Source organism: Taudactylus pleione, unplaced genomic scaffold, assembly GCF_031769625.1.
Source record: "Taudactylus pleione unplaced genomic scaffold, aTauple2 ptg000495l, whole genome shotgun sequence".
In the NCBI taxonomy this organism is placed as follows: domain Eukaryota; kingdom Metazoa; phylum Chordata; class Amphibia; order Anura; family Myobatrachidae; genus Taudactylus; species Taudactylus pleione.
In genome coordinates this window covers 1,027,961-1,053,789 of record NW_028284897.1, presented here as the reverse complement: position 1 = coordinate 1,053,789, position 25,829 = coordinate 1,027,961, and the positions used below count along the sequence as shown (strand labels likewise).

Below are 25,829 nucleotides of genomic sequence, written 5' to 3'. Positions count from 1 at the left end.
GAGAGGGGAGGAGATTACAGAATCTCAAAGCTCCCGAGTGTTTGGGCACTAACACCATGGGATTGTTCCACTTACTACTCGTCTCTTCTATTACACCCAGTCGAATCATGTCCTCTACCTCCTATTTATGGCTCCCCGTTTAGCGACAGTTATTCAATAAGGTCCTTGATACACAACAAACCCCAGTGGGGTGACAATATAATGTTTTATAATTTGGGTTCTACCCAGAATGGGGGAGAAAGCATTTTGATTCCGTTTTACCATATCTATGGCTTGTTGATTTTGGTTGTAACGTCTCTTTAATTGGTACACCACAGTTTCTTGAGTTTTATAGTGAAACCTGAGGCTCAGATGATACTCTCTCACCAGGGTTGTATACAGGATAACGTGATAAACCTGTTCTACCTTTCTCTTACCTTCTTGGTGTACCTTGTAATTGAGTTGTCCTACTGCTTCAATAACCTCATATGGTCCTTGCCAAAGGGCATACAATTTACTTTCTTCAATGGGAACATGGACTAACACCTTGTCCCCAGATTTAAAGGACCAAACTACTGCAGTTGTATCATAGTTGTGTTTCTGTCGCTGCTGGGCTTGGTCCATAAGGTCTTTTACCAAGGGATTTATTAGTCCTAAACAGTTTTACAGCTGGGACACAAACTGCACAACATTAGGGTCCTGGGCTGTTGGCTGTTCCCATCCCTGTTTTAACAAGTCTAGAACTCCCTGGGGCTGTCTCCCATAAAAATGGGCTTAAAGCTGTAGAAGATTGTGGCACTTCCCGGACTGCAAACATCAAATAGGGCAGCAACAGGATCCCAGTCTCAACTGTCTTGACTTACAGCTCGTTTAATCGTTTGTTTAAGAGTGTGGTTGAACTGCTCTACCAAACCATTAGTCTGTGGGTGGTACACCGAATTCATTATCCTTTCCACCCCTAACCAACATAGGTCTTTCATCAGATTTAATATTTCAATTTGGTATTTCTTTGGGATATCTAGTAGCATAGTCTAATTTCACCAATATATATTGGTGACCTCGAGCTGACTTCTTAACCGTACCTACTAGATCTATCCCAATCCATTCAAACGGGACTGCAATGACCGGCAGGGGTACCAAGAGCGCTCTAAATTGTGGCCAGGGGACTATTACTGCAAAAAATTACTTTACTGCTGCATAGATGCGAGGCCTAAAAAATCTACATTGTATTCACTGAAGAGTTTTTACTGCCCCCCCCAAATGCCCTCCCCAAATCCGCGTGAGCCATCTGAAGTACCAACGGTTCATGTACCAGGGGAACCAACAACTGGTCTAACTTTGTACCTTGCACATAGGCAACCCGATACAATAAGTCACCTTTCAATGCAAAATATGTGGTGCTCACTGGCATTAGTGTTGTCTCTATTCTGCCATTTATCTTAACCACATTTTGGAAAGCATTCACCAAGTTACTATCATTTAGCTGACCCTGTGAAAAGACCTGTAAAGACATCCTTTTCTATAGGCGACCAGTTATTGTCCATACAATGTTCCCCTGGCCATTCTGTGGCCATTACTGGTTTCACTATGCCCTTGGACAATGGACAGGACGATATGTTAGCCAATTCCTTATCTTCCGGAATATTTCTGAGTCTCCTCCTCAGTTCCCACTTCATGAGCACATTCACAGGTACTGTGTCCGAAGGGCGTCATTTTTCGATTGTCGATCTCTGGCTTATCTTTATTGGCCCGACCCATAACAAGGGAAAATCCATCCCTATATTAGGAGGTATGGTGATTTTTGAAAAACTGCTGTTACAATTGTACTCAGGAATGTTCTTCAGTAGCCCCATGTAAACACAGCACCCTCACAGGAGGTTAATACTTGGTCCGCTTCTTTTGTAACTAATTCTCTGGACACCATAAATAGTTTGCTCCCTGTATCCACAAGGGCCCAGACCTCATGGTCTTCAATTTGTAGTGCCACTCAGGACAGAGTCAAGTCCTTAGGAGAGGAAAGCCTGATGCACATGCTGATAGTTGGTCTGGCCACTTGGCCTGTGGCACATTCCACGGGTTAAGAATGCTTTGGACAATGGCGATGAACATGCCCTTACTCCCCTCATTCGCCCCCTAAACCGCATTTGCCTTGGGTTTTAAACATGCTTTACCCAATCTGGCCAACTCTGCTAACTGTATTTGGGGAGCCTGTGAAGGGGAAAACTCCCAGTCATGGAAACTTTAAGCATTGCCAGGTCCCATCACCCTTATCCTAGCAAGTATAGCTGCCTTTAGGTGGGTATATGAAGCTGCTTGCTGCTCAGGTAGGTCAGTGTAAACTCTTTGAGCTGCTCTTTTAAGTATGGCGCCAATCTACTTACCCATTCCTCCGTAACCATCCTAGGCGTGTCATAGTTCTCTCAAAGGTGTTGAAGAACGCCCCCGTGTCCTCAGACGCTGTCATTTTCTGGTGTATAATACAGCAATCAGAGCAGCAGGTGTATAATACAGCAATCACAGCAGTGGGTTTATACCTTCGGTCACAGCCGATATACATAAGATCAGTGGACCCTCCTGGTCCCGGCACCATGATGCTAACCACACTCCTACCCAGGATATCGCCTGGCCGACTTTTTCAGCACCAGGAGCCCTGATACTTGTTCTCAGGAAAGCTTTAAGCCATGCTCACAGGTGCTGTTACCTTGCTGATATCTCAGCAAGCTGCAAGACCTGCACCAGACCAGCAAAGCATCCTACACCCAGGTAATCAGGCGGTGAGTATGTCCCAACCCACTCTGCTCCTAAAAACCATCCTACTCAGCTGTGGCTCCGTGACCCTCCTGCCACAAGATGGATTTAGATTTTGAGGGGGGGGGGGGGTTTATCCAAACTGAAATCTAAATTACTGTGTAACAAAGCTGTTCAGTATTTACCCTGCATGCAAAAATTAAATGTTTTTGCCCCCCTGTAATGCAGCATGGTTTGTCTTGGTGCAAAGTTACTTGTTTTTGCTTTACCCCCTCCCCCAGAATCAGGCCCTATATGATGTGCAGAGGAGCTGTGTGTCTATGGCACTGATATTATACTGTTACATTTCATGTAATGACATCAGATATTATGTGATTGTTTTTTCTATGATTTAATTAGGGTGAAGATCTGACTAATATTACAATAAATGATATAGACAGAGAAGAAGAGACATATGAGACTGATAATAAGGCAGAAGATATAGACAGAGAAGAAGAGACATATGAGACTGATAATAAGGCAAAAGATTTAGAGAGAGAAGAAAAGACGTATGTAATGAAGGATCAGCAGTGTGAGAAGGAAATCCCTACAGATATCAGCACAGGTGAGTAATGATCACTAAGTACAAAACAGAGTCACATATTTGCCTTGGTCAGTCACTACAGCAATCTCTTATCCTACACACTCCTCTGTCAGTACAGACTAATGAGAGAAATGTATCAGCCCAGTGGGGGAGTCAGGAGCCATCAGCTCCTATTATACTCCTTCTCTCACCCTCACATCATATCACTGTGTGTTACCAGCCCAGAGATCTGACCAGTCTCCTCCCCACACTCTCTGGTGTATCTCATACATCAGGAGCCATCAGCCCCTATTATACTCCTGCTCTCCCCCTCACATCATATCACTGTGTGTTACCAGCCCAGAGATCTGACCAGTCTCCTCCCCACACTCTCTGGTGTATCTCATACATCAGGAGCCATCAGCCATTATTATACTCCTGCTCTCCTCCTCACATCATATCACTGTGTGCTGGCGGACGGTATACTGGAGCCGGGATCCTGACTACTGTTTGGAATCCGGCGCCTGTAGTTAGACCGTCGGCATCCCGTAAGGTGGGATGCTGACTGTATCCCGTTTCTCCATAGTGCCGGCTTCTAGCTGTTCTCAGCCTCGGGGTCTCATTCTCACCTGCACGGCCAAAATTACACAAGCTTGTATCAGTCTGCTGTAATAACAAACTACATATATGGAGTTATTTCTAATTCACATCATATTTTCTATTATATATAGCATTGTGACTTATGGTATTTTATCTCCATACAGCCGCCATTCATTTACTGTTTATATAACGGCTACTTTTATATTGATGTCTCATTATTCCTAGAATCATCAGTCTCTTGTTTCTGCTTTCTATCTGACTTCAGCTTAATGACATAACAATATGCAGGTTATTCTGTAGGCACCAAGGTCACAGTACCGGCTACTGGTCTCAGCAAGATATCACACATAACTATGAGCATGTGTGACTAACAATATCCTCCCCAGCAAGCTATCACACATAACTATGAGCATGTGTGACTAACAATATCCTCCCCAGCAAGCTATCACACATAACTATGAGCATATGTGACTAACAATATCCTCCCCAGCAAGCTATCACCCATAACTATGAGCATGTGTGACTAACAATATCCTCCCCAGCAAGCTAGCCCACATAACTATGAGCATATGTGACTAACAATATCCTCCCCAGCAAGCTAGCCCACATAACTATGAGCATATGTGACTAACAATATCCTCCCCAGCAAGCTAGCCCACATAACTATGAGCATATGTGACTAACAATATCCTCCCCAGCAAGCTAGCCCACATAACTATGAGCATATGTGACTAACAATATCCTCCCCAGCAAGCTAGACCACATAACTATGAGCATGTGTGACTAACAATATCCTCCCCAGCAAGCTATCACACATAACTATGAGCATGTGTGACTAACAATATCCTCCCCAGCAAGCTAGCTCACATAACTATGAGCATATGTGACTAACAATATCCTCCCCAGCAAGCTAGACCACATAACTATGAGCATGTGTGACTAACAATATCCTCCCCAGCAAGCTATCACACATAACTATGAGCATGTGTGACTAACAATATCCTCCCCAGCAAGCTAGACCACATAACTATGAGCATATGTGACTAACAATATGCTCCCCAGCAAGCTAGCCCACATAACTATGAGCATGTGTGACTAACAATATCCTCCCCAGCAAGCTAGACCACATAACTATGAGCATGTGTGACTAACAATATCCTCCCCAGCAAGCTATCACACATAACTATGAGCATATGTGACTAACAATATCCTCCCCAGCAAGCTAGACCACATAACTATGAGCATATGTGACTAACAATATCCTCCCCAGCAAGCTAGCCCACATAACTATGAGCATGTGTGACTAACAATATCCTCCCCAGCAAGCTAGACCACATAACTATGAGCATATGTGACTAACAATATCCTCCCCAGCAAGCTAGCCCACATAACTATGAGCATATGTGACTAACAATATCCTCCCCAGCAAGCTATCACACATAACTATGAGCATGTGTGACTAACAATATCCTCCCCAGCAAGCTATCACACATAACTATGAGCATATGTGACTAACAATATCCTCCCCAGCAAGCTAGCCCACATAACTATGAGCATGTGTGACTAACAATATCCTCCCCAGCAAGCTAGGCCACATAACTATGAGCATGTGTGACTAACAATATCCTCCCCAGCAAGCTAGCCCACATAACTATGAGCATGTGTGACTAACAATATCCTCCCCAGCAAGCTAGACCACATAACTATGAGCATATGTGACTAACAATATCCTCCCCAGCAAGCTAGCCCACATAACTATGAGCATATGTGACTAACAATATCCTCCCCAGCAAGCTAGACCACATAACTATGAGCATGTGTGACTAACAATATCCTCCCCAGCAAGCTATCACACATAACTATGAGCATATGTGACTAACAATATCCTCCCCAGCAAGCTAGCCCACATAACTATGAGCATGTGTGACTAACAATATCCTCCCCAGCAAGCTAGCCCACATAACTATGAGCATGTGTGACTAACAATATTCTCCCCAGCAAGCTAGCCCACATAACTATGAGCATATGGGACTAACAATATCCTCCCCAGCAAGCTATTACACATAACTATGAGCATGTGTGACTAACAATATCCTCCCCAGCAAGCTAGCCCACATAACTATGAGCATATGTGACTAACAATATCCTCCCCAGCAAGCTAGCCCACATAACTATGAGCATATGTGACTAACAATATCTTCCCCAGCAAGCTAGCCCACATAACTACGAGCTTGTGTGACTAACAATATCCTCCCCAGCAAGCTAGCCCACATAACTATGAGCATGTGTGAATAACAATATCCTCCCCAGCAAGCTAGCCCACATAACTATGAGCATGTGTGACTAACAATATCCTCCCCAGCAAGCTAGATCACATAACTATGAGCATGTGTGACTGACAATATCCTCCCCAGCAAGCTGGCCCACATAACTATGAGGATGTGTGACTAACAATATCCTCCCCAGCAAGCTAGCCCATTACTATGAGCATGTGTGACTACCAATATCCTCCCCAGCAAGCTAGCCCACATAACTATGAGCTTGTGTGACTAACAATATCCACCCCAGCAAGCTAGGCCACATAACTATGAGCATATGTGACTAACAATATCCTCCCCAGCAAGCTAGCCCACATAACTATGAGCATGTGTGACTAACAATATCCTCCCCAGCAAGCTAGCCCACATAACTATGAGCATGTGTGACTAACAATATCCTCCCCAGCAAGCTAGCCCACATAACTATGAGCATGTGTGACTAACAATATCCTCCCTAGCAAGCTAGCCCACATAACTATGAGCATCTGTGACTAACAATATCCTCCCCAGCAAGCTAGACCACATAACTATGAGCATGTGTGACTAACAATATCCTCCCCAGCAAGCTATCACACATAACTATGAGCATGTGTGACTAACAATATCCTCCCCAGCAAGCTAGCCCACATAACTATGAGCATGTGTGACTACCAATATCCTCCCCAGCAAGCTAGCCCACATAACTAAGAGCACGTGTGACTAACAATATCCTCCCCAGCAAGCTAGCCCACATAACTATGAACATATGTGACTAACAATATCCCATTGTGCTGATGAAATATCTATATTCCAATTAGCTAGCATTAAAGTGCAAGGACACAATCCTCCTTCTACGTAGATTGCAGGGCAAAGGTAACATTACCTAATATATACATACGACAGACAAGATGGGGTCTATAAAGCTGGAAAACCTTCATAATATTTTTGTCTGTTATATTATGACAGAAATCAGACATTGATGTGTAATTACTCGGGATAATAGGTACTGCAGGAATAGGTGAAAGATCCTTCATTCACTCAGCAGGCCCTGGACTTATGGGTAATGACTGTGGAGCGCAGCTTACCTGGAGGACATCTTAGTGAATTAAGCAGTAAGCGCTATTCGAAATGAATACTAAATTAAGCTATATATCTGGTGTAATGTAAAGCGAACGCTAATTTGTTTATGATTAGACATGCTTACCCTATATTTTCTCTTTACCAGTGTTCATAGAGACTCATATTTGTTGTACATTTGTAATTATAATACAGTGGTCACAGTTTGCAAGTTGAAATTAAACAAATAAACATATTCATTATAGTAACATGTTGGTGTAGTGGTCAGCATTCCTGTCTCACAGAACTGAGGACATGATTTCAGTTCCCAACCAAGGCGTTATCTGTGTGGAGTTTGTATGTGTTTCACCCAATGCTCCAAAAATCATACTGGTAGGCTAATTGGCATCTGAAACAAATTAACCATAATTTGTATATGTATGTACATGTGATAGCGAATATAGATGGTAAGCTGCATTTGGGCAAGAACTGATGTGAATGAGTATATATTCACAGTGTGCACTATATAAAGAGCTGTGAATAATAAGTGATATTTTATTTCTAGCAGATGGACGCACAAGCATCAAGCTGGAGGGAGATCTCATTTTGTCTAAAGATATTGAAATAGAAGATAACATCACTCAAGTTTATCTAGGAGACAGCCCTATTATACTAAATATACATCCAGTACATCACAGTACAGCAATATCATCTAACCCCTCTAATCGTGAGGACTGTTCACCTGATACCTCAGCTTTTGTTACACATAGTGCAGCTCATATCGGTGATAAAAACTCTCCCTGTTCTAACTGTGGGAAATGTTTTTCATGTAAATCTCTTCTTGTGACACACCAGAGAAGTCACACAGGTGAGAAACAATTTCCATGTCCTGAATGTGGGAAATATTTTCCACATAAAAAAGCTCTTAATAGACATAAGAGACGTCACACAGGTGAGAAGCCATTTTCATGTTCTCAGTGTGCGAAATGTTTTACAGAGAAATCATATCTTGTTATACATGAGAGAACACACACAGGTGAGCAGCCATTTTCATGTTCTCAGTGTGGGAAATGTTTTACATATAAAGCAGCTCTTGTTATACATCAGAGAAGTCACACAGGTGACAACCCATTTCCATGCTCTGAGTGTGGGAAATGTTTTACACAGAAATCAGCTCTTGTTGAACATCAAAGAACTCACACAGGTGAGAGGCCATTTTTATGTTCTGTGTGTGGGAAATGTTTTACATATAAATCAGTTCTTGTTACACATCAGAGACATCACACAGGTGAAAGGCCATTTCCATGCTCTGAGTGTGGAAAATGTTTTACATATAAAAATGATCTTGTTAGACATAAGAGAACTCACACAGGTGAGAAACCATTTCCATGCTCTAAGTGTGGGACATTTTTTAGATATAAATCAGCTCTTGTTAAACATCAGAAAACTCACATAGGTGAGAAACCATTTCCATGCTCTGAGTGTGGGAAATGTTTTAGATATAAATTAGATCTTGTTAAACATCAGAGACGTCACAAAGGTGAGAAACCATTTCCATGTTCTGAGTGTGGGAAATGTTTTACATATAAATCAGATCTTGTTAGACATCAGAAACGTCACACTGGTGAGAGGCCATTTCCATGCTCTGAGTGTGGGAAATGTTTTATAAATAAATCAGATCTTGTTAAACATCAGACAACTCATACAGGCGAGAAACCATTTTCATGCTCTGAGTGTGGGAAATGTTTTCAACATAAATCAAGTATTGGTAGACATCAGATGTCACACAAGAGAAAAGCATTTCTATGAGCTAATACAAGACAGGGCTGTAGCAACATTCCAGTCACATAGTATTTTGAAAATAAATAAAACATTATACAATAATATAAAATGGCAAATATAGCACAGCAGATCTGAATAAACAGACACAATACACAGTATATATTAGCATAAGACATGTTACACAAGCGACTGACATTATATCAAAAACAGGATATACATCATAGTCTGCATCATATATGTAAAGAATATGAAGAGCCCGAACGCGCCTTTTGGGCTCATATATCCATAGATACACATACAAAGAAACTAACCACTTTTAGATATATTGATTGCATATGCAACATTATAGAGTGTCAAATATAAGAGAAAAAAGGGGGAATCTCCCAGATCTGCCCGGATATCAAAACTACACACATAAATAGAAGAAATTAAAAGAAAAAGACCAAAACAACCCACCCCATAACCCCCCACCCTGTATAACCTAACCTTAACCTAGGTATACCTGGATCCCTAATTCCCTTCCCCATTCTACACAAACTACCTAAACCCCCCCCCTCCATCCACAGAAATACAGGATAACAGAAACCCATGTATCTGATGAGAGCAATAGACTAATGACCCTAAAATAGGTTCTCCCATATTTCAAAGGGATGGTGTTTCTTCCATATAAAATATGTAACATTGTACTTATATATATGAAAACCAAATAAGCAAAGTAATTAAATAATTCAAACAACTGGATAAATAATAAACAAAAAGAAAATATCCAAAGACCTTAGAACTAAATATTAGGTTTCAAATTATTAATCTTAGTCTGTCCAGGCCTCAGCCTCTTGTGAAATTATAGAAATAGTCCCGTCTCCATCTCCCCAAGGACACACTATGGAGCATGGGAGCAATAAATTCTGTAAACTTTCTGGCATTGAAGAGTAAATAAAAAGGGGCATGAAGTACTTTAACGCTAAGTCCCGGAACTTTAACTTGTATGTTGGAAGTGGGGAACGGATCTCTGTACGAACCTCATCAAATTTGAGACATCCATAAGCCGAGAGGGCTTCAGAATCGGAGGTTAACACAGACCTATTTGATAACTAAGTGGGAGTTACGCCGGAGTTAAACTGGAGGAAAACTGAGGGAAAAGAAACTCAAAACCAGAAAACTCTCTGAACAACAACAAGCAACTTACATGAATTACCAGAATCTCCATCTTCTGCTGTATCCAGGCAACTCCTTACTGCACTCGCTGCTTGGACACTGCAGATACTCCCCTATCTGTGTGCTGCTCTTGTTGATTGATCGTTGTTGATCAGAACACTTCGGACTGGGTCAGCTCGGGTACATTGTCATTTTGTCCTCATACTACATAAATTCATTTTGTATTGCCTTTTCCAATTGTGTCACATCTGTCCACTTTAATCATTTGTTTAATAACTAATTCCTGCACCCACTGCTCACATACCTCTCCTTTATATATCACTTTTATAGCTGCGCTCATACATTAGCAGCACTGTTCTTTACATGTATTTTTGAACATTTAACAACTTTAATCCACTCTGACTCTATATCTCACAGCCTCCACATCACACAGTCTATATCTCACAGCCTCCACTCCAGTCTACATCTCAATTATTACCTTGTTCACAGCATGAACACCCTTACTTCACACAACCCCCATATTCTATGTCCACATAATCCTCTACTTTATCCATCCCTATCCTCCCCCTTTTGTCTCCTCCACTTGCTGTTCCCCCTTTTTTCTCTCATCAGTCTGCTTCCAACCCTCTGCTTCTTTCCCCCCACTTCTCCTATCCCTCCACTCTCAACCACCTCCCTCCATGGCCTTGTTATCCCACCACTAAGCCCTCCTGGTTCTGTCTGTCCTCTCCAGGGCTGCCAAGAGAAATTCTGGGCCCGGGTACTGCAACATCCTGTGGGACCACATCATGTATGGCTGCACCCATTTGTGAGTGGGTCTAGCATGTGAGATGCACCCACTCACAGGAGCATGGCATAGCACCTAGCAGCTGGGACTAAAGTAGTCACTACTGTATTAGGATGGCGGGACAGTCCCATAATAGCTGCATTTTTATCAGGATTTATTTAGATGCTAAAATGTAACACACAATAATTAAAGTGCTACAACTTTTATTTTGTACATCTCTCATGTAAATAACACATAAACAATCTATTTTCTGTCATAGAGATAGATGAATGAAGGACTTAATTTTTACATAACATCAGGTCATCTTATACACACACATTCCGCAGCTTATATCCTAACCCACTGCTCCATGCTCCTTCCTCACTATCTACCCCATCTGTGTCACCCCTGTGTGTCTGCCCCTCACATTCCACAGCTCATATCCTAACCCCCTGCTCCATGCTCCTTCTTCACTATCTACCCCATCTGTGTCGCCCCTGTCTGTCTGCCCCTCACATTCCACAGCTCATATCCTAACCCACTGCTCCATGCTCCTTCCTCACTACCCCATCTGTGTCACCCCTGTCTGTCTGCCCCTCACATTCCACAGCACATATACTAACCCCCTGCTCCATGCTTCCTCACTATCTACCCCATCTGTGTCGCCCCTGTCTGTCTGCCCTTCCCCTTTAGAATGTAAGCTCTCATGAGCAGGGCCCTCGTCCCTCATGTGCTTCTCCTTCCCCTACTTATAGTATAATTTACTCCTAACGTCCCACAACGGCACCTAACACCTGGTTGCTCATGTCCTGCTGCTTGTGTTATGCAGCTATGTGTATAAACCATGTCCTTGTCCTGCATTGTTTTATATTACTATTAACGGTTTTTCTTGTGTGCTCATTTATGTACTGTGTAAAGCGCTGCGGAACCTTTGTGGCGCCATATAAATAAAGGATAAAGGACCTCGGACAGAATACATCCAAATATTGCACTGTTGCAGGAGACATGTGAACAGCAGCTGCAGAACTCACAGACCCGATCATCACATCCTCAAGCTTGGTAAGCAGCCCCAGAGTAAGGGCATTAATAGCCTGGATAATTTGTAGCATAGAGCCAGCCATCTTTGAGGTACGTAGCCACCAGTATAATAATCACAGCAAGGCAGGATAACCTGAGCAGCAGCCAGGAGGGAAATCATTGGCAAGATGATGGCGGCTAGCGCACCACCAGAGCTTACCAGCACACAGCCACAAGGAGATCGACAGCTGGGAGGTAGCAGCCAGCAGGTATAAAGGAGAAATCCCAGGAAAAATCCTCAGATGACCACTGAAGCCGGGAACAACAGGGCAGATCAGCAGCAGAGATGTTGGTGCACAGGGAGACTTGCAGCCACCGCCCAAGAAGAGAAGATGGCTGATGTCCGCTTCCAATACTCCTCAACTGATACAAATAAGAACCGGCAGGAGACACATACCGGATCCCGCAGGACGCAGTCAGGCACCAGGATCGAGTCCACAGGTAAGTATAACAACAGGAGACAGCCCCGGGAGCTGGAGATAAGAGAAACGGGCCCCAGTGAGAGAGGACCTGGCCACTGCAAACTCCTGGAAATACACTGGGAGACACTGCCTGCAAACTTCCACCTCGGAGCCCAGTTAGTCTAGAAAGGGTAAAACACTGGAATATCCAGTTTGGGGGAGAAACAACCAGGAAAAACAGGATAATTGAAGGATATATACAGGAGAGCTGGTAAAATGCTTCCTTCTCCTAGCTACTCCAGGCCACTCCCCTATAGTATTGTCTTTAGTCTATTAGATATCGTCACCACTCTCCGCAGTAATAACAGACCACGTTGTTGTTATATAGGAGATACATTTTATGCAGTTTATTTATAAAATACATTCTATTAGGGAAAGTAATGAGTAGTATCCAGCTTTTGCTGCTTTGGAATGCTGGGTTAATGGTGATGCACAAACCACAAAGTATTGGTTGGAGGTGGTTAGAAAAACAAAATAAAAACATTCACTTTCTTGTAATTTAATTTAAAAAAATGCCTTTTTGGGGAGATTATCTTTGTTCTTTTTAGGAGAAATAAGGAAACTAATGATTTAAAAAAACAAACCAAGGTATTGTGTGGGCACTGTATAAATAATACAAAGCAGAGACAATTATTGTCATCACCACTGTTACTCTGTATTATCTAGCAAATGACACCATGGTCAGCCAATCGTCCAGAGTTCCTACTCTATGAAATACTCTGCTTACCCCATTAATATGAAGGTAAGATGTGGTCACCTCCCAGATACACATGGTAACATCTAGGTAAGGGCTGGCGTGTGAGCCCTCTGTATTCGTTAATGGCATTACTAGTGTCACACAGCCGGTACCATGTATATGGGTAACACCATCCATAGACATTTATCTTCTGTTACTGCATAAATACTGACATTGAAATGTAATCACCCCAAATAGTGTCAGAATAGGTTCCGCAGAGAAGGGGGTAAAGGATGGAGCATGTGTGTAATTACAGGAACCATCCTGGGTTAGTGGGTGTTGCAGGGTCTATTTTCCCACCGGTAAGAGGACTAGACTATTGCACATGCTTAGAGGTGGTGCAGGTCAATCCTCAGCCTATGCTGTGTTTGGAACCTATTTTGTACCTTCCAGGCTGTATTACTGCAGAAAAGCAGATGTGCAAGGACATGAATAGCAAATATGGAATCCCCCAATGACCACCATGATGCCTGAATATTTGTGTAAGAAAACCATCCTCACCTGCTCGCACATTTCAACCATTATGGTCTTCATTCAAGGCCTTCCCAATGCTGGTTGAAACGCGTTGGCAGGTGAGGGTGGTTCTCTTTCACAACAAGCTGGCTGGGAGAGGCAGCATAGTATAACTGAAGTCCCGGGATGTAGCGGTGCTGGTTTATGTGTTTTCTGCACTCACAACAACCTAAATCTAGTAGACTGAGATTCAAAGACTAATTATATGCTGTAATTGTGTATTGAATATTTTTTGTGCTATTAGTATGATTTTTGTGCTTTTGACAATAAAACGGTAATGCACGAGATGGACTCTATTTTCCTGTTTCAAAAATTGGGATGTCTGGGAGAAACATTTAATGTGTGATGACACATTGGGCGGAATTCAATTGTATTCGCAGCCCGCATCTCCCATCTAAAGTGACAGGAGATTGCGGGCCGCTATACAATTGTCCAAGATGTTCGCGCTGATCGCGCCCATAGAGGTCAGGTTTAGCCGCGTAAAGCAGCTAAACCTGACCAAAGTGCTGGGCGCGATCGCGAAAAGTGATGTTTGGGCGCCCAAACATGTCACTTTTCGCACATTTCAGCTCTCATCCCCCAGGGGCTGCGAGCTGAAATGTAGCGCTTGGCAGCTGATCGCACCTGACAGGAGCAAGAATAGAATAGCTCCGTCGGGCGCAATAGCGGCTATAAAGAATTGAATTCCGCCCATTTTTGGAGTCTTGATTTGAGAGGTGAGTTGGAGCTGGAAAAGTTACATATTATACATCACTGTCACTCAGAATTTATTTTGTATTATAAGTGGACAATTCTAACATCACTGTCATACACACATTAGTTCTTCAGGAGATTGCCCCCTAGCACCAGCAGGTAGCCACATGCAGCAAGCCTCTGCTGGAAGGCAGGGGAGTAATATCATTTATCAGTAACATGCATACAGGTAGCTGGCCCTGGCTACTGTATCACTGAGGCTGATCTCAGGGCTGGATGATGGAGGACACAATGGAGGCTGTGATGGACACACAATATTTCTACCCATGTACAGTATGAATGGATCACTTTCTGCATAAATCATCCCAAGACTTACAGGGGGCGGCCCCAATCACATTACAGTAGCCATAACCTGCTCATACCTCACTCTCTGCATAAAGGGTCATCCGGAGACTTACAGGTGGTGGCCCCATCACATTACAGCAGCCATCACCTGCTCATACCTCACTCTCTGCATAAAGGGTCATCCTAAGACTTACAGGGGGCGGCCCCATCACATTACAGCAGCCATCACCTGCTCATATATCACTCTGCATAAAGGGTCATCCCAATACTTACAGGGGGTGGACCCGTCACATTACAGCAGCCATCACCTGCTCAGACCTCACTCTCTGAATAAAGGGTCATCCCAATACTTACAGGGGGCGGCCCCATCACATTACAGCAGCCATCACCTGCTCATACCTTACTCTGCATAAAGGGTTGTCCCAAGACTTACAGGGGGTGGCCCTGTCACATTACAGCAGCCATCACCTGCTCATACCTCACTCTCTGCATAAAGGGTCATCCCAATACTTACAGGGGGCGGCCCCATCACATTACAGCAGCCATCACCTGCTCATACCTCACTCTCTACATAAAGGGTCATCCCAAGACTTACAGGTGGCGGCCCTGTAACATTACAGCAGCCATCACCTGCTCATACCTCACTCTGCATAAAGGGTCATCCCAAGACTTACAGGGGGTGGCCCCGTCACATTACAGCAGCCATCACCTGCTCATACCTCACTCTTTGCATAAAGGGTCATCCCAATACTTACAGGGGGCGGCCCCATCACATTACAGCAGCCATCACCTGCTCATACCTCACTCTCTACATAAAGGGTCATCCCAAGACTTACAGGTGGCGGCCCCGTAACATTACAGCAGCCATCACCTGCTCATACCTCACTCTGCATAAAGGGTCATCCCAAGACTTACAGGGGGTGGCCCCGTCACATTACAGCAGCCATCACCTGCTCATACCTCACTCTGCATAAAGGGTTGTCCCAAGACTGACAGGGGGCGGCCCCATCACATTACAGCAGCCATCACCTGCTCATACCTCACTCTCTACATAAAGGGTCATCCCAAGACTTACAGGTGGTGGCCCCATAACATTACAGCAGCCATCACCTGCTCATACCTCACTCTGCATAAAGGGTTGTCCCAAGACTTACAGGGGGTGGCCCTGTCACATTACAGCAGCCATCACCTGCTCATACCTCACTATCTACATAAAGGGTCATCCCAAGACTTACAGGTGGCAGCCCCGTCACATAACAGCAGTTATCACTTGCTCATACCTCACTCTCTACATAAAGGGTCATCCCAAGACTTACAGGTGGTGGCCCCATCACATTACAGCAGCCATCACCTACTCATACCTCACTCTCTACATAAAGGGTCATCCCAAGACTTACAGGTGGCGGCCCCGTAACATTACAGCAGCCATCACCTGCTCATACCTCACTCTCTACATAAAGGGTCATCCCAAGACTTACAGGTGGCAGCCCCGTCACATTACAGCAGTTATCACTTGCTCATACCTCACTCTCTACATAAAGGGTCATCCCAAGACTTACAGGTGGTGGCCCCATCACATTACAGCAGCCATCACCTACTCATACCTCACTCTCTACATAAAGGGTCATCCCAAGACTTACAGGTGGCGGCCCCGTAACATTACAGCAGCCATCACCTGCTCAGACCTCACTCTCTACATAAAGGGTCATCCCAAGACTTACAGGGGGCGGCCCCATCACATTACAGCAGCCATCACCTGCTCATACCTCACTCTCTGCATAAAGGGTCATCCCAAGACTTACAGGGGGCAGCCCCATCACATTACAGCAGCCATCACCTGCTCATACCTCACTCTGCATAAAGGGTCATCCCAAGACTTACAGGGGGCGGCCCCATCACATTACAGCAGCCATCACCTGCTCATACCTCACTCTCTGCATAAAGGGTCATCCCAAGTCTTACAGGGGGCGGCCCCATCACATTACAGCAGCCATCACCTGCTCATACCTGACTTTTTGAAGATTGGAGTCTATTCCTCATTGGGCTTCTCCCTGAACTTGTCAGCTTCACATGACCCCACAGAACAGGGAATCAAGCTATGTCCACTGAGCATAGAGACAGCCAATCCAAAATTGGACAACAGTAACATGAGTTACGTCATATCACACATCTCATTCCATCACACTGATGATGGCAGATTACCTTAGACAAGTGGATATTAAATACTATCCAGCATGGCCTCTATCTGCCAGTAATACAGTTCCCATATCAATGATGCCTGGGTGACAATTCATACAGTCATCTATGTGACTATTGGCAGATACTACGATGGTGGAAGGTGGCAGCGATGTGCGATGGAGGTCAGTACACAGCAGATAGACTTAAGCTAGGAAATTGTTTATAAACCGGTAGAAGCAGGTACAGAATAATGCAGGGGTAATGCAATACTCAGCAGGTACAGGATACAGTGATAACCAGTTACAACTAGGAGCAGGTAATGGTTATGCTAGTACCTGTAGTGCGCCTATGTTCACACACATACAGTGGGGGCAGTGGGATGTAGGTATTATACAGAGGTGACAGTGGTATTTGGAGTCTCCGTGGGGCCTCTATATGGTGAGCACTCGGTCACGTCCTATATGCTGAGAGGAGAATGATGCGCAGAGAATTGAGCATGCACAGTAGTGCACTTGGCAGGTTGGAGGTAGCGGCTTCAGGTCCTAGTGCCCATAGGATAAGGGAGACAGAGTGCAGACCACACTCTCTGTGACATTGGTATCATACAATACAGAAACCAGATGGCTCAGCAGGGAAGAAACTCTAACCAGGTTTTACACCCCTAAAGATACAATATGGAGGGTTACAGTACATTCTACTGCTCTCCCAAATACATAGTTACTTTGTAAAGTATCAAAAAGAGAGGGATAGAGAAGAACTCTGTTTTGTGAGCACTCAATTATGTAATAAATGGGTTTTAAAGGTTAACTTTTAATGTACAATATTAAAATAAAAAAATGACAAGAAAAATTTAGGTTGGAGACAGTAATGATTATAATCACCATTCCTTATCAATGTACATGCTTAAATATATCACTATTATTGTATCTGATGGTATGGGGTATGCTCAATGCTATCCCAAAAAGATTTGTTTATACATATTCATAGACAAACAATACAGATGCGTACAAAGAGAATTCCCCTTGCCTTTTGGTAATGGCGAAATATTACACAGTAAATATTATAAATTCCAACATCATAAATAAAGATCATTAGACTTCAATACATTTTCTAAATTATTTATTCTATATATAAAGAAAATGAAGTGCAAGGATGGTCAGGGTATAGAAGCCATTAATTCCTGATTCTGCTACTCCTCACCCGGAAATAAGTCCATCTATGAGGAGTGAGTGACCATAAATAACGGGTTGCCCTTAGAAACAACAGGATAACAGTGATTTTTCTCAGGTGTTCGTTTCTGCTTTTATGGGTCTTAGTAATTAAGCATTGGGCCCATAATGAGAGAATTACTAATCCTGAGGTAGTCAGCAGTTATTAGAGGGACAGAAAACAGGGTTCAGCATACATATGAGCACAGATTTTCTATATCGCACAATACCATCCATCTATGCGGTTTGCTTCAATAATTAATATATTTGTGTTTTACTTTACTTATGGTCAGTGCGACGATCTTTCCTTTTTCCCTTTTCCTTAAGTATATACTTTGTAAAGTAGACATCACGGAGATTTACCATTCTGTACCAATGCACCCCCATCACAGACACCAACTATGCTGCTACTGGATGGAGCTCCTATACTAATAGGCTATTATAATTATCTGATCAGATGCCCCATACACATTGTCACAGTGATGGAAGCAGCCATTACTCTGTCAGTAAGGAAGCCAATGCATAGTCTATCTAGCTGACATTCTCACGGCACCGTCATACACTCATACCCATTGCTCTAAGTGGCAATTTCAGTTGAACCCCCAAACTTTAGGTATTTTGATAATGGGAATTAGCCTCTGCTTCCTTTTCAATCCCCTTCACCTCTCACTGCCTGCTTTCCTCTCCCACCCCCTTCACCTCTCACTGCCTACTTCCCTCTCCCACCCCCCTGCTTCTCTCACTGCCTACTTCCCTTTAACACCCCCTGCACCTGACACTACCTGCTTCCCTCTTTCAACCTAACACCTCATAGTGCTCACATTACCTCACCCCAGTACCTCTCAGTCCATCTGCACTGACAGAGACTGGCTGCATCTCTTCCCCATCCCTCCGGCTGGCAGTGGGCTCTCCACGGATGGCTCGGCACCAAGCAGGGGCATTTCTTTGATCAGCACTGGCTGAGACCAGGTGCTTCTCCCCATCTTCTGGCAGGGAGTGGGCTCTCTGTGGTGGAACGGCACCCAGCAGGAACACACACACATCTTTGATCGACACTTGGACCGAGTATCCAATCCCCAGCGCCAAGGTATGAGGGCAGATGCAGCGACAGTTTAAACTTTGTGCAGGCCATGAACCAATCAAAGGCGAGTACCGGCAGCCAATCAGAAGCAGCCGCGCAACTGCTTCTGATTGCTGGACCACAAGCCGTGATTGGCTAGCGTCCAGTGCCGAATTTAAAAGGCCATTGCTGACTTCTCTTTTTGATTGGCTGACGGTCCGCAATTGGTTCACAGCCGGCGACAAGTATAAACTGCTGCTGCATCCACTCTGGCGCTGGACCTGATCCTTCGTTAAGCCAGTGCTGATCAGTGGGACACATCTTCAAATAATGCTGCCGCTACAACTTTGGCTCTGGGATACCATATTTGGTCCCAGTGATGACTGCCAATCAGAACACGGAATGAAGTGGCGGTATGGCATACTACCCTATACCGGCTCACTTTGAACCCTGCTCATACCTCCTCACAGCATCAGCAAGAATCTATTAGCACCTGTGGTTTATCATACAGTTACAGTCGATTTATTTAGATTTTTTTCCAACAGATATTTTTTGGGGAGGGTTCTAGTTACATACACCTGTTTCTCAGTGTACCCTCAAAGATAGAGCAAGTTGTGTTATCCCCAACTGCAGCCATTATGTACAGAACCTCACCGTTAGACATCATAGATTATATTAGGGAGGGTGGTATGGTGCTGGAGGTGTAGTGGAAGTGCGCTCGGGACCTGGAGCGGGGACTGCCGGGACGGCTGCCCCTGCCCCTAGAGGCCTGGAAGTCGGGGAGGAAGTGCGCTCGGGACTCCGAGTGGGGGCTGCTGGGATGGCTGACACCTCCCCTAGAGGCCTGGAAGTTGGGGCGGAAGTACACACGGGACTCTGAGCAGGGGCTACAGGGATGGCTGACACTGTCGCTGCCCCAGGAGGTGAGGTGCTGCACCTGTCCCGGGATTTCAGGAGCAGGCTGCTAAGCAGACATGGCAGTGGCTAGCTCCTGGTGCTGGTGGAATTACAGCCACAACAGTGGTAGAAATGAGCACAGATCATGGTACGGGGGTCACAGTTGGTGACCTAGTATGGCAAGTGCTTATAGTTGGAAGCGTCATCCATTTGAGGGAAAGGTGGCAGAAGCGGGGGAAGAGGGCTGGAGTTAAAATCAAACTGCAGCTCTGCCCCCTAAATCCCCCTTTACCCAGTTTATTTTTAGCAAATGTTCAGTCTCTTCCCAGTAACTGGATGATATACAAGTGGATCTAGCAAGCAAATTTAAGGAACTGCTCCATCATAATCTTTACTGAGACTTGGTTAAACAGTTTGGTCCCAGATTCCGCTATATGTCTTATAGATAGGTCATTATTTAGGGCAGACTGGACTGAGGCTTCGGGTAAGCTCAGAGGTGGCGGACTCTGTATATATGTGAACAATAAGTGGTGTTCTAATGCTACGTTTATTGAGAGTTTCTGTTCAGCGGATTTAGAATACCTGTTGATTAAATGCAGGCCATTTTATTTGCCCAGGGAATTTGCAATTGTTATAGTGATAGCTGTCTATATTCCCCCACAGGTAAATGTGGGACGCGCACTGGACACTTTATATGATGTTTTAACCAAATTGCAAATGTAAATTATATATTTATTGTGGCAGGTGATTTTAACCAGGCTGATTTAAAAGTGGTACTGCCAACATTTTTTAAGAATGTTATGGTTCCGACTCGGGGGGCAAATACTTTGGATCAAGTCTATACAAATCTTAAAATGGCCTGAGACTGTAGTGTGTCCCCATATTGGAAAATCGGACCATGTCTCCTTGTTCATGATACCTTTGTATAAGCCCTTGGTCAGACGTGTTAGGCCTATTAGTAGATCTGTTTTACTTTGGCCAGATGGAGCAACTGAGACGTTACAGGACCACCTAGCATTTACAAATTGGGAAATGTTAATTGAGGACTCCATGGTAGAAGGATCTATAAACCTTGATCTTCTGACCATTCTGGTCTTGGGCTATATTAGCTGCTGTGTTGAGAGTGTGACATTAAGGAAAACGTTTAGGGTATTCCCAAATTATTAACCATGGCTAAATAGTGAGGTACGTTCCTTATTTAAAGCTCGGGATAGAGCCTTTAAATCTAGTACTAAGGAACTGTATACAAAGGTGAGGTCTGACTTGAGGAGAGGTATTAAAAGGGCCAGAATAGAGTATTCAACTAGGATGGAGAATAAATGTAATCAGTGTAAAGACCCCAAGAGTATGTGGCAGGGTCTACGTGATATCACTGATTATAAACTAAAGCGACTGAGTTATGTGATGGTAGCAGTGCTTTGGTGGGAAACCTGAATATATTTTATTCTAGGTTCGACAAGGAAAATGTGTCTGAAATTATGGTCTCGGAAATTCAACCTAAGGAGTTACCCTTAGTGTTAGAGGAATTATCAGTACAGGACTGTTTGCATAGGGTAACCCGGGTAAAGCTGCAGGTCCAGATGGGACTCAGGGGAGGGTTTTAAAAGATTGTTGTAATGAGTTAGTGGGGATTTTACGTTAATATTTAATGTGTCCCTTGCATATTGCCAAGTCCCAAAATGTTTTAAAGAAACAACTATTGTTCCAGTCCTAAAAAAAGGTGTGCCTAAATGTCTAAACGACTATCGCCCGATTGCTTTTACTTCCATTGTTATGAAATGTTTTGAGTGTTTAGTGCTGAAACATATTAAATCCCCCTTTGCTGCTGGATTTGATCCTTACCAATTTGGTTATAGGGTAAATTGTTCTACAGATGATGCTGTTTTATCAGTTTTACACACGGTGCAGACTCACTTAGAGCAGAAGAGGTCTTACTGTATGTTAGAATTGCATTTGTTGATTTTAGTTCTGCTTTTAATACTATTATTCTGGCATCTTTGGTCTCAAAGCTTTTTCAGTTAGGTCTAAATGGGCATTTGTGCAATTGGGTTTTGAATTTTTTGACAGATAGGCCCCAAGTGGTTAAGTTAGGGGGATGTGTTTCTGGGGAAGTTTTGTGAAAACCGGTGCCCCACAGGGGTGCGCTTTGAGCCCTATTTACTTATGACTGTTACTTTCAACTTCACAGTCTGTGAAGATTGTGAAGTTTGCTGACGACATCGCCATTGTGGGTCTGATAGGAAATGAGGGGAGGAAGCCTATCGGTATGAGGTGCAAAGATTGCTAGAATGGAGTAAGGATAATTATTTACTCCTAAATACAACAAAAACTAAAGAGATGGTAATTGATTTCAGGAGGAGGGTGGATTGTGGACCCAAATTACCAGTGGTTTTGGATGATATGGTCATTGAGGTGGTGGATTCCTTAAGCTTTTATCGTTGTATAATAGAGAGTGTCCTGACCTATGGGATAATTACATGGTTTGGAAATTGTACTGCTGCTGATCGGGGGGCTCCTGAGCGGGTGGTCAAGACTGCAAGCAAAATAATAGGTGTAAAACTGCCCCAAATTCTAGTTCTCTATGAGAGTATTAAAGCGGACTAGAAGCATCTAAGCTGATCCTAGTCATCCCAACTACATGGTTTTTGAAAGATTACCATGAAATGTACTCTTTAGGAGTGTGCGCACACATACAAAGCGGTTATATAATGGCTTCGTTCCATGTCGCTGTTCTCTATTGAACTGTCACAATGCACTGACCTGAGTATTATGCAAATGTTTTACTGGTTTGTTTTATATGCTGAAGTGTTTGTAATTTACATTTCGTTGACATTCTAACATGTTTTGTTTTGTTGTTGATGACAATAAAGTCTGTATTGTATTGTATTGTATAACTGCAGGATAGATACAGTATTCATATGAGGAGTATAATAAGAGATACATTGTACAAAACGTTATACTCTGGCTAATTTATCTAAACTGTAAAAGGAATCAGATATTCTCTATGGAAGATGTTTTGGGATCACCAATGAATGTGAAAAAGACATAAGAGTACAGAGAATAAAACGCTGATAAATATTGAGGAATTTAGAAGAAATAATTTATTATCTCAATATATAACAATATACAAGTCAGAAAGACACATATATACAGTATATATACATAAATATTAGTAATTAATGGTAGGGCCGTATGGCTCAGAATTTCCTTATTACACACGCTTCATTCTATATTCACATTTCTAATTCTTTCTTGTAATATATCACTGACTGTATATAATCTATACATGTTACAGCTAACAATACATTATATATTATACATGTGCACCAATGACAGACAACCTCTTCTAGTTCTTCCTTGGTGTTAGCAGAACAAGGCAGTGACCCTCCTGATGAGTAGAGGAGACCATTGGGAGAGGCTGAGAGAGGAGGTTACAGAGAGTAGATTGGAGACATGAGGTGATTGTGGGCTGTCAGTAGTGATACTGATATCACCCATGATGATGGTGGAGATGTCTGAGGATAGGAAGTGAGGGAACCAGGCAGAAATATGTAACAGACATTGTTGGGGTGGCCCAGGTGGGTGATAGACAGCAACACGCAGAGAGAAAGGGGTGACAGTCCTGATAGAATGTACAAATGATGTAACTGTGAGTGATGGTACCTGTGGGAGAACTGTGTATGTGATAGATTGGGACAGTAATATTCCAACCCCCCCTCCTTTACTATTACCAGGCCTGGAGGTGTGTGTGACATGTAGGCCACCGTGTGACAGTGCTGCAGGGGAGGGAGTGTCTGATTGTGTGACAGTGCTGCAGGGGAGGGAGTGTCTGATTGTGTGACAGTGCTGCAGGGGAGGGAGTTCCTGATTGTGTGACAGTGCTGCAGGGGAGGGAACATCTGATTGTGTGACAGTGCTGCAGGGGAAGGAGCGTCTGATTGTGTGACAGTGCTGCAGGGGAGGGAGTGTCTGTGTGACAGTGCTGCAGGGGAGGGAGTGACTGTGTGACAGTGCTGCAGGGGAGGGAGCGTCTGATTGTGTGACAGTGCTGCAGAGGAGGGAGCGTCTGATTGTGTGACAGTGCTGCAGGGGAGGGAGTGTCTGATTGTGTGACAGCGCTGCAGGGGAGGGAGTGTCTGATTGTGTGACAGTGCTGCAGGGGAGGGAGCGTCTGATTGTGTGACAGTGCTGCAGGGGAGGGAGAGTCTGTGTGAGCCATGTGTCTGTTTAAACTGTTTAGAAAACCCACTTAGTTATTGCACACTCTGTGTATTACCACAGTTAGTTGTCCCTCTCAGTTAGCTGCCCCCTAAGACTGATTGGTAAGATATAGTCTGGCTGATAAGACACAGGCCTACATCTGAGCCAGTTGGTCAGTGGAATGAAATACAGAGTGATGAAAGGACATACATAGCACTGTGTGTGTGAGTATATAACAGGCAGTGTGCTACTATAATCTATGCTTCACTGATCCCCATCACACACAGGTAATGAAAATTACAGCAACTCATTACATCACATATGTATAACATCAGATGTCTGTTCCACTCTGGTCTCCATGACTGTGTAATACATAATTCCCTTTTTAAAGTTAGATTGTTGGAAAATGTACCAATGTTTAGTCTACTGATGGCGCTGTGTATTGTCCATTCTACTATTGCTGGCACTCAAAATGCAAAAGATTTACCAAAATATTTGAAGTGTTGGAATTATTTAAAGGATTGTTTTAGGTCTATCAGTTCATGTTTTTTATGTATTATTTGATGTGTAACAAGATTTGATTTCTGTGTAAAACATTTCCCACACTCAGAGCATGGAAATGGTTTCTCACCTGTGTGACTTCTCTGATGTCTAACAAGATCTGATTGGTCTGTAAAACATTTCCCACACTCAGAGCATGGAAATGGTTTCTCACCTGTGTGACTTCTCTGATGTTTAACAAGATTTGATTTCAGTGTAAAACATTTCCCACATTCAGGACATGAAAATGGCCTCTCACCTGTGTGACTTCTCTGATGTCTAACAAGATCTGATTTCTCTGTGAAACATTTCCCACACTCAGAGCATGTAAATGGTTTCTCCCCTGTGTGACGTCTCTGATGTATAACAAGATGTGCTTTCTCTGTGAAAAATTTCCCACACTCAGAACATGAAAATGGCTTCTCCCCTGTGTGAAGCGTCTCTTGTGTAGCAAGATGTGATTTCTCTGTAAAATATTTCCCACACTCAGTACATGTAAATGGTTTCTCACCTGTGTGATATCTCTGATGTCTAACAAGATCTGATTTCTCTGTGAAACATTTCCCACACTCAGAGCATGTAAATGGTTTCTCCCCTGTGTGACTTCTCTGATGTATAACAGGATGTGTTTTGTCTCTGAAACATTTCCTGCACTCAGAACATGGAAATGGTTTCTCCCCTGTGTGAAGCGTCTCTTGTGTAGCAAGATGTGATTTCTCTGTAAAATATTTCCCACACTCAGTACATGTAAATGGTTTCTCCCCTGTGTGACGTCTCTGATGTATAACAAGAGCTGATTTCTCTGTGAAACATTTCCCACAGTCAGAACAGAGAAAGCTTTTATCACCTCTGTGAGCTGTACTGCGTGTAGCAATATTAGAGGTATCAGGGGAAAATTCATTATGATTAGAGAAACCAGATGATATATTTGCACTGTGACGTACTGGGTGCAAATTTAGAGTAAAGGAGATGTCTC

The 25,829-nt window shown here is 43.5% G+C and overlaps 2 protein-coding genes across 3 annotated transcripts in view; one reads left to right on the top strand and one right to left on the bottom strand.

Annotated features, from left to right (window-relative positions):
- LOC148502501 (uncharacterized) overlaps nucleotides 1-12,787 on the top strand; it is a 32,255-nt gene extending 19,468 nt beyond the window's left edge. Inside the window, exons 4-5 of one of the 2 annotated variants that reach the window (XM_088449780.1) lie at nucleotides 3,127-3,331; nucleotides 7,811-12,787. In XM_088449780.1, the coding sequence (XP_088305906.1) occupies nucleotides 3,127-3,331; nucleotides 7,811-9,051 (1,446 nt within the window). In that variant the 3' untranslated portion in view covers nucleotides 9,052-12,787. Of the gene's footprint in view, nucleotides 1-3,126; nucleotides 3,332-7,807 lie in introns of both variants that reach the window. The other variant, XM_088449779.1, reaches the window with a different exon arrangement.
- The window catches only part of LOC148502496 (uncharacterized), a 258,997-nt gene that overhangs the window by 44,773 nt on the left and 188,395 nt on the right, over nucleotides 1-25,829 (bottom strand). The window contains 2 exon segments of the mRNA XM_088449791.1: nucleotides 19,793-19,796; nucleotides 24,874-25,690. Of these exon segments, the coding sequence (XP_088305917.1) occupies nucleotides 19,793-19,796; nucleotides 24,874-25,690 (821 nt within the window).